General features: G+C 38.0%; 1 protein-coding gene across 1 annotated transcript in view; it reads right to left on the bottom strand.

Moving 5' to 3' along the window:
• The window catches only part of CACNA2D3 (calcium voltage-gated channel auxiliary subunit alpha2delta 3), a 385,100-nt gene that overhangs the window by 259,248 nt on the left and 112,600 nt on the right, over nt 1–13,252 (bottom strand). Inside the window, exon 4 of the mRNA XM_031058245.1 lies at nt 5,173–5,232. Coding sequence (XP_030914105.1) covers nt 5,173–5,232 — 60 coding nt within the window. The remainder of the gene's footprint in view (nt 1–5,172; nt 5,233–13,252) is intronic.

The raw sequence follows: 13,252 nt of genomic DNA, 5'->3' as shown, positions 1-13,252 counted from the left end.
CAAAAAGTCATTTCAATTGCTGGTTACAAGTGCATGAAGTCCAACGGGCTTCCCTTTCCCATTGTGGACGCCCAGGACCCTTCAAGAGCTTACTTCAGACTAGTGGACATTATTCTAACAGCCAGAAAAATATTAATAGACTGCAAATCTAGTTATCATATGCCTCATGCAATATTAGTGAGATAATAAATACACAGACTTGTCTGAAGTACTAACATAAAAGTAATGCATGTGTTATAACAGGAGTTTCAAAACATTATGTGGAATAGCTGTTCTCTATTTTTTGTCCTGGTATTTTTCAGTACCTTATATCAATGTAATTGTCATCTATTTGTTTAAATGTTGATTAAATCCCTAAACATTTAATAATCTATCTTTATACATTTTTGCCTGGCATCATTATACTAAATAAACATTTAGGTCAGAATTTTTTGAAGTAGCATCAATTTAGGTTATGATTTTATATCTATATATCTTATTTTATTTTATTTAGGCTCTGTATTTAACAGTTAAATTGCAAAATTAGAAAAAGTCAGGCAGCTTCTCTTAAACAATAAACTATTGAGTAATATTAACAGCTGGAAGATTAGATCCAGAAGCTGTAAACCACACGAACTGGACTAATTGTGTTCCTCAGCCCTCCTTTACTATTTGTGCTTTCTCCTAAACATTTAAGGTCTTTTTTTTTTTTGTGTATAAAAAAGTGCATTGTTCACATGTGTAAACCAATGGAAACCCCTTAACTCTCCATCTGCTGATTTCACAAGGTTTTTTATGTAGCCAACACACACAGTCTGAGAGTAAAGATGTGATTTTTCAAGGACATGAAATGCAATTTGGAGTTAACAGACAGCAAAATCTGGCAGACAGGTACCTAACTCTGGTATAGTTTTGCAAACCTTTTCCTTAAGGCTCAGCCATATGTTATAGATCTTAGAAAAACGAATAATGAAAAACAGCCTTATACCAGTATTCCTTTTTTATCCCACTAAATTAAGAGTATTCTTAAAAGAAACTAATCTTTTCCTAAAAACCATTTGATTAATCCTCTTCTAGTCTTCAGGCATAAAACTGAAATAAGGTCAACCACCTTAACACATTGGCACTTGAATCTCTCCTATCTTATGCAGGAAGTAAAACTACAACAATCAGAAACACAAAATCTGGTAATTCCGGTGCATCGACTGTGCACCAGCTTTGATTCTAGCAGAAAGAAATAACCTTGCTTTTTTATCACCACATCGCACACATGCAGAGAAAACTCGGTAGGAATGTAAAGCAAATGAACTAATGAACTTAATTAACACACAGAAAATAAAAGAACTACCCTGCAGATGTGTATTTGTAGTGAAATCAGTCAGCAAATGAACAAGTAGTTATGACAAAATTTTATCTGACTTCCTCCTGTCACTGGGGTCAGAAGTACAAAAACTGGGTAGGAACTAAATTATAAATCTTTCTTCTAAAATTAATGGGGTTTTTTGTTTGTTGGTAAGAAACAAAGCACAAGTTATTATTACTGCTGCACTGAGTAAAGCCCAGCACCAGCCCCACTGCTGAGCACCCCCCTCCTGAGATCATGGGAACCCAGAAAGAGCCCAGCCCTGCCTGAGGGATCCTGCCCTGGCTCTGCGCAGGTTTGTGTGCACAGAGCCCAGTTAAGGTGACACAGGTGACACAGTGAGCCAAGGGCTCAGCAGCCACCCCAGCCTGTGGCTGCAGGCTCAGGGTGCCTCACCACCCATGGCAGCAGCTTTCTGTCACCTTGGTGCATTCTCACCCTTCAAAAGTCCAGTTTGCAGTGGTTTGATGAAGCGAGGTTCAGAGGCTCTCTTCTCCCACCCATGTGGTTGTATCAGCTGCATATGCAACAAATTCTTAGGTACGTGGCAGCTCCAGGGAAGAGTTTTCCACTTCAGAGCCTCTTCCAGGGTTCTGAGCACCAAACCCCCCAGGGTTTCTGTGAACCACAACAAGGCACTTCACAGCTTAGGAAACACCCCCAAGCACAGAGGTGGTGAAAGATCAAGAGGCCAAATTTCAATTACCAATAATTACAAAACACCTGGATTTTTTTTTAATAGCTCATCTCCTAGCAGAAGATGATACCCTCTTCATTATCTTTCTCCAAATTCTTTTCTCTCTTAGCAAACAGCTAAGCCAAGGAAACTAAAGGATGATTGTAGAACCACTCCAAAACCTGCAACAGCCAATACTCTTGTCCTCTTGCTGGGTATATGGGAATGGCAGTTGGCCTCTATGCTGGGGGGTTTTCCATTATGTGAAAGTGACAAAATCAGGGGAATGGCTTCATTTTAAACAAAGGTGAGAACAGAGACATTCCCATATAAAGGAAGCAATTCTTTGCACCTGTGAATATATTGTGACAGGGCAACTTGCTGCAGTAATACAAATGGTAACTTATTTTACATCCCCAAATGCATTAGGCATGACTAAAGAAATTCCACTTATAAACTTGAAAATAATATTTAATAAACAGAACGACTTGCACCCATACCCACAAGGTAAGAAAACCCTGGACTGCGACTCAAATATAAGTAGCATTTAGAGGGTTATTTCCTTATAACCTCACATCCCTAATAGAAAAAAAAAAAGAATCTCCCAAGCCCTAAGTATTGCAAGGTAAATCTTTAAGGTCTGCTCTCACTGATTCATAGTTTGGCCATTACTCAAACATGCAATGTATAATGCTGATGAGTTAAACATCACATCACCCATTTTGATTTATTTCTTTCAATTCTCTGGGAATTTTATTTGTGTTTATAACTACAAGGTCAGTGGTGCCAATAGATTCAGTCCAGGGATAGATAGTTGAGTGCTTAGACCATTACACAGAATTACAGTGTATTGATTAGAATACTTATGGAATAACTAAGGACAAAACTAATAATGTTACTAAGAAAAATGCCCAGAAGGGATCAGGTTTAGTCCAACCAAGTAATACAATTTCAGCATTGCTGAAGAGAATACCAGCAGTCTAAAAGGTGAACCCTTACAGTTATTATTTTCTTTAACTTGCTATTACTATTACTTTCTTTAACTTGACTCTTCTACAGTCAATAAAAATATTAATATTATTTTATTTCTCCCTTCCATCATTTTTATGTACTAAAACATTATTATCTATGCTGTCCTCAGGACACAGAAGAGCAAATCCACCACAGTGTTTCTGTGAACCATAGCAAGGCAGTTCACATCTTACAAAACACACTCACAAGCACAGAGCTAGTAAAAGATGAGGAGGTCAAGTTTCAGTTAACAATAATTACAAATTTTTTTTTTTAGTTGAACATCTCCTAGCAGAAGATGTTACCCTCTTTATTGTCATTCTCCAAAGCAAGAAAACCACTTTCTTTATTTGCTCTCTGAACTTCCAGAGTATCTGAGCACAAAGAGCACAGGCTGGTGCTGTATCACATATCACTAATTCAAAGCATTTAATCCTGTCTTCCACACATCGGCCAAAGCAATACAAATGCCAAGAAATTCCTCTTTGATAGCAGAATTGTATACACTGTACATTATATAAGCCTTCTGTCCCCTTCCACGTGAATGTACACTATCAAATCATCCTGGCCATTACTTTCTATTGAGCAGATGGTATTATGAGATTTTTGATAAAGAACAACAATCACCCAGGAAGGGTTGCAAAGGGGTCGCTGAGACCAAGATTAACAATTGATTAGCTTTAATGGACCGTGACAGTAATAAACAACAGAGCTCCACACAAAGATTTGATTGTCCTGTTAATGCTGCTGACACAAATGGCTTTTAACTGGCTTCCTGAAAGTGTTAATATCACCAGAGCCCCGCAAATGAAGGACTTTGTCAAAGTGAGAACTGTCCTGCAATGAAGAAGCATTTACTGCAGCCCTCTAAAACATCTTCTATAAAGTGTGTTTCTGATTTTTTCAGACAATGGTTCCAATTTCTCCAAGGCTTAAAGTTCAACAAAATGAAACGCAGCACACCTCCGCAAGGCTGGAGTATAATAGAACTCTAAAGCATTTGAATAGAGAACTCAGCACTCCTCAAATATACAATAATGTGAATGATCATTTTCAGTGGGCTCATTTTATCCTCACTTGAGCCGGGGCTGGCAGAACTCAGTATCACAGCCTTCTAAACTCAATTTTTTATGCTTGGTTCTGATAAGTTGACTCTACTATTTTTTTCCTTTCTGCACAGAAATCAGTAATTTGTATCATATTTTCATTAAAATAAAGTGGTTTGTGATTACTGGAAATAACCATGGCAAAATTTAAAAACAAATCCGAAAAGATCAGCTGATTTCTTAGATTCATGTATGGAAAAATGTCTGTGGAAAAAGTCTCTGTTTCCTTTAACTCTTCAGGCCCAAAATTTAAATAGACTTATGGCAAATATTCACAGAAGGTTTTATAATTAAAACTAGGTAGAGGCAAAGTAGGCAAAACTCCACCTAACACGTCATTCATGGATCTAGGAATTCAATTAAAGGTAAGGAGGTATTTACTCACCTAAGCATTGAGTAAGACTTTCTGTTAAACTTTTAATGTCAGGTTAAATTACTCGGTTTCTAAAATCAACCTTTTTCTTTTTCTTTTTTTTTTTTAATTATGTGTCTTATTCAGGAAAAGGCTTTTGTTTTAGCCATTTTTAGCTGTGAGCTGCCACAGTGCTGCTCCCTCCGGTCTTATTCCTAACGGGAACACACAGCAGTGGTGCAGCTCTAAGGGCTCCTAGGAAAGAAAAACCAGTGTCTGCTCCAGACACAGATCCAAGCACAAACCACTTGCACAAACCAAGGCCAAGCTAATCCCATCCCTGTGGGTCCCACCCCATCTGCAAACTCGACTCTCTGCAGAGCAGCTCCTCACCAGCAGCGACACAACACGAGGTTAATTGCTGGGTTTAAAATGTGATCTCGACAGATATGCAAGGGAATTTAAATGAAATCTCTGAAAGAGTAAAAGCCACCTGCTTGGTGTCCCATCACACGAGCACTAAGTGAGTAACGTGTCAAAATACTGAGCCAGAATTCATTAACTCCATTTTCTGTAATCAGCATCCTCTTATTACTCGCATGCTTGGCTTTCTTCAAGCAAGCTGTTGTATAAACCATTAGTTATACTCTGATGATAAACATTCAAGAAAGTAATTATTTCCTACCTGTAAGTCAGCATCAAATTCATGTTTCAGGTAAGCATCTTCTGCAGCTTCAACAAGACGCTGAAAAAAAAAATAACGTGTTTTTTAAACAATAGAAAACAACTTTACAACCCAGTATAAAAATGAAGATTGTTTGAGCACTGTGCAATTCATCTGCTCTCATACTTTACTCAATAGAAATAAATAATTCAATTTTTTAAAAAGAAATACAGGACCAAGTTTTTTAAACCCTCAGTACCCACTGATGGTGGTACAGAACTCTAAAACCTGCTCACCTATTAATAAATACAGAGATGAAAAAGTCTCTTTTTTCACCAGTGCTCAGCTTTTTGTATCTCCCAGTCTGAAATTATTTTTGAGAGAAAAAAAATAAAGTTGATTTCACATGGACTTTATTTTGCACATAGGAGCCCTTTTCAAATCTTCCTTAACAGTAAATAGGAGGAATTCCCCAATAATGCACTTGATTTCAAGAAACTGACAAAAAAATGAATTTCTAAATTACACATCAACTATAAATGATAAGAAAAATACAGACTAGGTTTGTTTACTGAGCAGGCTGAAATACTACCTTAACGTGATACATTATCACAAGATTTTTCTGCAATTACAGAACTAACATGTACTGAGTGGCAGCAATTCAGTAGTATTTTTGCCCTCTTAACAATATCCAGAACTCCTTGTAGTAGTTATTTTTCCTCACCATTATCATCTGATAGGAAAAAGCATGGTTGCACCAAAACATAGCTACCTGAACCATTTAATTCATAAAGGGGTTTGCTGCAGATTCTGTTGGGGATTGACATTATACCCTTTCTAAGGTTTTACTCAGCATTCTTTATACTTCAGAGTATTTTAACCATGGAAGAAACTCCTCCTAGTTTTTATTTAATCTACCTGAACATTCATATATGTACAAGGCAAAATCAAACAAAGAATAACAAAGAATACTCTGTGTCTTTTATTTTCTTTGCTCCACCAGACACTGGTACACATGGATGTTTTCACATATTTTACATCACAAAGCAAGGTCCAGACTCTCATTAACAATACGCAGATCGGGCAGCCATGCACACATTTTTTTCTCCCTTTTCATAGCAGTTTGCACATTTATCAAGTCTTGGATATAAATCAAAACGAAATCAGAATTCGTATTGATTGCTATACAGTTTGAGCTATAATGGAAACTGAACCAAGAAAAATATTTCTGGTTGCCAATGCAGAACAAAGGGTTGAGCAGAATGCTGACAGTTTGAGCAGAGCCCCAGTGGCTGCAGGGAGGGTTTGTGCTCGTCAGGTCTGCGGAGGAGCAGCGAGTCCCAGCCTTGCTCTGCTGCTCCATCCCATCTCCCCCCTGCCCCATCTCACCCCCAGCTGCCCCATCCCATCTCCTCCATGGCTCCATCCCCATTCCCAGCTGTCCCATCCCATCTCCCCCTGTTCCAGCTCGCCCTCAGCTGCCCCATCCCATTTCCTCCTGGATCCATCCCATCTCCCCCTGCCCCATCCCTTCTCCCCTGCTCCATATCCCATCTCCCTCTACTCCGTCCCATCTCCCTCTGCTCCATATCCCATCTCCCTCTGCTCCATATCCCATCTCCCTCTGCTCCATCCCGTCTCCCGCATCCAGCACCAGCCCCAAAAATCCTGGGGCTTCTGCCAGGCTCCTGCCCCCTCCCTACACACCCCATGGGGAGGCTCTCCAGACTTTTCTTTGGTGCAGAATCACAACCTCAAACATACAGTTAAAAGCTGGAAATACTCCTGATGCCTCAGCTGATACAGAGAAGCAGAGGTCACCTTCCCAGAGCCCTGAGCTGGGAGTAGCTCCCTGACATTTGGCTGGCTCCAGCTTTAAACATCCTGTCCCACGAGAACCCAGCAGGTCACAGCTAACCAATTTGACCCAAACTGGAACTAAGCTGGGTCCAACACTGGGCAAATCAAACCAGAACTGAACTGGCAAAATGTCTGAGTTCACCTTGCTACGTACAGGGGCGAAAGAACCCAAAAATAACAATGCATCCCAACCTGCTGCAGGAGGGGAATCCAGGGGAAAACGTTTCAAATGGAACTGTGAACTTGTGTTGTTGTTCCCACTGCTCCTGTACAATCTGAATAGTACCAAGAACAGACCTTCAATGTGAAACATTAATGAACCTTCATTTGAGCCACAAATCTTTGTCTTTAGAATATAAAAAGGGAAATAACACAAATTTTCTCCTCTGAAGGGGAAGCCTTATAGCAGCTGAAATAAATCCGTACACATTTGAACATTCTCAGAAGCCCATCTTTAATCAGCATGCTAGTGACCTGCTGAAAGGATTTTACAAATACAGCCCTCATTTTTCAAACATGAAAAAAGCCTTTCATGTAAAATAACTACTCTAATTCAATGCATTACCTTTATTTTCCTTTATTATAAAGGCATAGGTGTATTGCTACTCTGTGCTCACCTGATACAAAAGTTCACGACTGATGAGTTTGAGAAAAAAAGTGAAAGGATCAAAAAATTCTTCATACAGAAAAGAATACACGGAAAAGGAAACAATGTTTTTCTTTTTGTGCTGAAATACTTACTTAATCATCAAAAGAAAAATTATTATAGTATTTCATGAGATACCAGTGATATTAGATATCAGTACCTAGCGGGCCAGAAAAATAATTCATGGCTTCTTATATAGTTTGTATTGATCCCAATGTGTTTCAATTACATTTTTGCCTCAGTGAAATAAATTTAAACTAAGATTTATCCCCACATATAAGAAATAACTAGAGAAGCATAAGATGGACAATAGTAGAAACATCTGGTAACAAGAGCAGCTCAGAAATGAAAAGTACTGCATTTTATTTCATTGAATTATTCATTAAGATTTCAGTTGTTACTTTTTTTTAATGTACATTTCAGCAACATTCTCTACAAGAAACTCAATGACAAAGAAGCAAAGTGTCTACTGACAGGAATTTTTCCTTGAAGCTGTAGAAACAAATACGTAAGCACATTCTGTGCTTTGCCCTCACAAAACTAAATTAAAAAATTAATCTTTTGGTACATGAAATGAAAAAAATACAAGCATGTGCTGCACTTTCTATGTGTCAGTCCTTAATCACAGTTTGCTTTAAGTATCTCAACACCATTATAAAGGAAACTATAAGAAATCTGGGAGAGCTACAGAAAAGGAAAGCCAATAATAAGTCCAACTCCACAAAATGACATATTAGTGGATATACACAAATTATATCAGAATGAAGAAATTGAATGCAAATGTTTCATGGGGTTTTGTTGTGTTTTGATGTGGGGGGCGGTGGGGAATTGGTTGGATTTTTTTTTTAAGAGGTCCCTAAAGGGATAAAGCACAATGGAAGAAATTCCTTAACACTCTGCAGGCAAAAACATAAAAACCACATGTAATAGCGCAACTTTTTTATATGGAAGGAAAAAGATCCCTTTAAAATATTTTAATAACTGAGCAGTTATCTACAAATGAGTTCTCAACATTAGCATGATTAACAATTTTAGCTTAATAGTTTATAATGACATTCTTAATAGAAATTCCAATATATTTTCATTTGAGTAACCATGCTCTCAAATCCTTGCTGGAGCAAGTAAATGCTTCCCAAGCTGTGGTTATCCTGCAGGGAATTGTGAGTTATCTGCATGCACTAACATGGAATGAATTATGAGTGCAGAGTGAGAATTGGTACACTAACACCATTCGAGGGTGTTTTTAGGGGAATTTAGCCCTAAATATGGAAAAGTGCCTCTGTGCACATAACCAGGCAGGTCAAGTGCAGCACACAATCTTTAGATAAAGCAATTATAATGTTCTAAGGCACAGCTCAATTGAGGTTCCACCAGTTAAGGAACTAATCCTTAGAACTTTCCCAACACACATAAACACGAGAAAGATGAAATGCCTGACCCAGAATATCACAATGCAACATGGACAAAAACAGGGCCTGAAGCAGAAGATGAACAAATAACATAATCAGAAAAATCTCACCAAAACATAAGCTCAATGTTTTGCATATTCAGTGGTACTGATGTTATAAATAACATAGAAAAAGCTGAGAGATGAAAAACAAATGTTTGTTACCTCACAGTAATTTTTTTAAAAAATAAATCACTGAGCTATCTCTCAAGTTACCTAACAAGGTAATTTCCTTGACAAATGGTTTTATAATTTCAGTGAACTGATATTAACAAATGAATTCTTTCAAGTTAGGTTGCTATAGATAGAGCAAAGGAAAGGTGAAACAGAATGGATGAGGCACAAGAATGCAACAAAAAATAAGGGGAAAAGGAACAGAAATGGTGAGAAAAGTGAAAATAAAAGCTGCAAATAACAATTTCAAGAAAAAAACATCAGACAAACATCCAGAGGGTAGGGTAGTTATTTTAGCTTCTGAGATATTTTCTCTTTTCATGCACTTTTTAAGGGTTTCAGATTACTTCTCAATGATTTTCCTTCATTAGAATCCCATTTTGAAGTTAGATTAAATAAATTCATAAGCATAACCAAATTTGAAACAGTTTCTGAACTCCTGAACTGTGGAGGGGTTACTAATCTTTATCCATGATTGCTGACAGAAGTTATGCCCTTCTCTCTTTTCAGCTATGAAATATCAAAAAAAATTTCATTGTTTCCTTTCTATTTTTCTAAGATGAACCAAGTGCAACACATAAAACCAGAAATGCTTCTCAAAATTGGTCTTCTCAAAACCAAACAGTTACAAATCACAAAAAAAAAGCATAGAAAATATCTCAAATTAAATTTAACTAGTAACAGCTAAGTACTGGTATCATCTAAGTCCATAACATAAATAGTTTCTATTCAATAATGAAAATTTAATAACAATTCTTTAAAAAAATCCACTGGCATATCACAGTCATTAAAGAAGTGTAGACAAACCTGTAGGCTGCTCTTATATTCTAGCATCAAATGCATTCAACCAACAGCAAAAAATAGCCCTGAACCCTAACCAACTTTTGCATTATTTCCCATGGCATCAGATCTATTTGAGGTTTCTAAAAACATTAATATAACTTTGATGTTGATTTGAGATGTGTTTTGGAAGAAAAAATAATAATCATCATTTGTGTAACTTTAGCAGGTCTGTCTCTCTGACTCCTATATATGGAATTCTAAGCAAGATTTCTATCTTAATCAATGTAATGAACTCTGTTAAGAAAAACAGCAGATAACAAGAAAGGAAAACCTATGCCTGTTTTTAAAACCTTATTTCTTTCACATCTTGTAGCAAGGTTTCTGGTACATTACCAACCAAAAACCAGCAGCATTCTGTGTGCTGGAACACCAGTTTTCTGTGTGCAGAAAATACTTACAACTACCCGTGGTTACCCTTCTACAGGTGAAATATTCAGTGCAATTTTAATAGCCTTACTATTGATTTGCATGTCTAATTTCCAATAAAAATTTACAATAATTGAACCGTGAATATGCCAAAAATATTTCCTAAAGTGCTACCAGATAACTATTTAAACATAGTTCAGCAGTTGAAAGTATTCCTAGGAGAGAATTGATATTGGGTTTCCATCATCAGAGGAATTTTCCTCACTGGCTTCCCTGTGAGAAACCTACACTGTGCATGTGGGATCAGCAATAGATCACTGGACTTTAAGGACATTACCCAGGTACCTTCCTGTGACTTCCCCATTCTGGGGTTCATTTCAGACGTGAAAAAGGGGTTTTCCTCTCCAGGAAATCTGTAAGGCTGCAGGTGCTTTGAAAATTTCTGAAAAGGTGGGGCTGTTTTGAGAGAGAACAAGATTTATTAGCATTAAGTGAGCTCAGGTAATGTTCTGGCATAGTGCTAATTCTGCTGCAGGTCCTCCTTAGTTCCCTCAGAGTTCTGGGGCTTGCTCCTTTCACAGCTCATTTAGCAGACAAGGTAAAGAAGCCAGGAGAGATTTTGATGTTGTTCCTCAGCCTCACTTTTATTTCCCATGCCCAAACCCAGTATCACATCAGACAGCAGTGAATGCCCCAGGGTGCAAACAGGCCTCCCAATCTCAATGTTTTATCACAAAAAGCTTTGCACCTGTTTGCTGTAACACAGAGAGGAGCATCAGACACTGATGCTGACCTTGGAGGAATATTTGCTCCTCTCAGGAGCACACCAGCAGGGCAAGGACAGCAGCCTGCCAGTATGGCTGATTCAGTCCTTGAGGTGGGGACACACAAACACACACAGAAGGTCTCCTCTTTCCAGAAAGCCTGGCAGTGTATTTCATACCCCAAATTGTTCTCCTCAGCTGTGTGGTATTTTCCAGGGAATTTTAGCACTAAAATTGCTGTTGCTGTCATTAAGATGCGCTGAAAATTATTTGGTGCCTGTTGCCTTGCTATTCGAATTCCTAGTGCTTGTGGCTTAGGATAGATACCAATCTTGCAACAAATGCCATACAAAAACTGCCTGCTCTGTGACTACTATCAAATTCCACCGCAACTCAGCCAGACAATGCTCAGCCACACTAAGTGCAGCAAAGCACAATCAAAGCTGAAATTATAAATAAAGGATAAAAATAAATTAAAAGCTTAGCTTATGCAATTATCACAAATAACTTCAATTATCCACTTATGTTCATTCAAAACTGGCAGATATTCAGGTTGATTGTTGTTAGAGTGCAAGCTGGTTTTTTGAAGCAACAAGAGTTCAGCTTGGCACAGTGCTGGACAAAACAGAAATGAAACTGCAAGTGGAATAAAGTATGTGACATTCACTCGTTGCATAACAGTGGCTAAGACAATCCTGGAGTAATTAGATGCATTTCTGCTTAACTGAGATAGGCTGACACTATATTTAATTATGGCATCTGGAGTTTGCCAGGGCATTGAAGGAAGGCTCCATATGAAGAAGATAACACATTTGTCTTGTACCAAGTTCTTCAGTGCTCAAAGGCTGCACAAACCCAATATATGATATAAAATATGCAGATTATCAAATCTGCTCCTACCATGTTATTATGTCTAGCACAGAGCAGAATGAGGTGCTAAATAGGGTTTTATTCCATACTTTTAATTCCGTATGTCCCAGACATCAAGGAATCAGCTCAGCTGCAGACACAACTTAGAGCTGTTCCAGGGACATTTAAAATGTGATTTTTTTGCCTGGCTGGGGTACAAGCAACAGCCAGCTCCTTCAGCCACCTCTCCTGCCTCAGGGCCAAGAGGAAGATTCTTCAGAATTTTTCACCAACCACACATCCACCCAAGGTTGTGTAATTCTCTGGCAATACCTTTATTCATCCTTTTCTCTTCCCTTGCAACATGGGAATACAATTTGCAAAGTTTTACTTTCAATAAGTAGTTCACAACCAGTGCATTTTTCTCTTTCACATACATTTAAAAATTTAATGAAAATGTTACTTTGTAAAACACATTCCAAAAGCAAGGCCTGTGTATGAACCCATAGACCCACCTATTTACACACACCTTTAAATAATGTCAACACTAACCTGTGAGTGTCATTATGATCCTTTTTCCCTTCTCCTTTATTGAAACCCTAGATTAAAACATCTGATTTGTTAATCTTTTTCACACATTTAGGGTGCCACAGGTCATACTCTTTACCTGACTGTCACAATTGCTCCCCTGCTTGGATAACGCCAGACTGTCTTTTCTGCATTTGAAGACAGTGAGGATTTTCATGGCTGAGCAAAACCTGCTCCCCCTCAGCACCATTACTGGATGCTTGGCAGGTCTTGCTTGAGAAAGATTTAGGATAACTGTTTTCATGCTAATTCTTTTAATGCAAAATTCTCCTTTGGTAGAAGAATTTATCTCACCTAACCTCATCTATTTCAAAGTTAATCATCACTCCACTGAAGTCTCCTAACTTCATATGTAGAGACAGGAAACTCCAAAGGTGCTGCATGTTCCATTCTAAAAGAGCTCATAAGATACAGAAAGACCTTTGGAACTTTTCCTTCCGTCTTTTCCTCACTAGATGTTTAACTTTGTATGATTGAAACTGAGAGAGATAGATCCCACACCGTATGTGCGACACAAACAAGCTAAAAAGAAATGGGAATATTCCCATGTTCACTCAGTAGGGA

Source organism: Geospiza fortis, unplaced genomic scaffold (genome assembly GCF_000277835.1).
Source record: "Geospiza fortis unplaced genomic scaffold, GeoFor_1.0 scaffold78, whole genome shotgun sequence".
NCBI lineage: Eukaryota > Metazoa > Chordata > Aves > Passeriformes > Thraupidae > Geospiza > Geospiza fortis.
The sequence above is the reverse complement of the archived record's forward strand: the minus strand, read 5'-3'. Positions and strand labels throughout refer to the sequence as shown.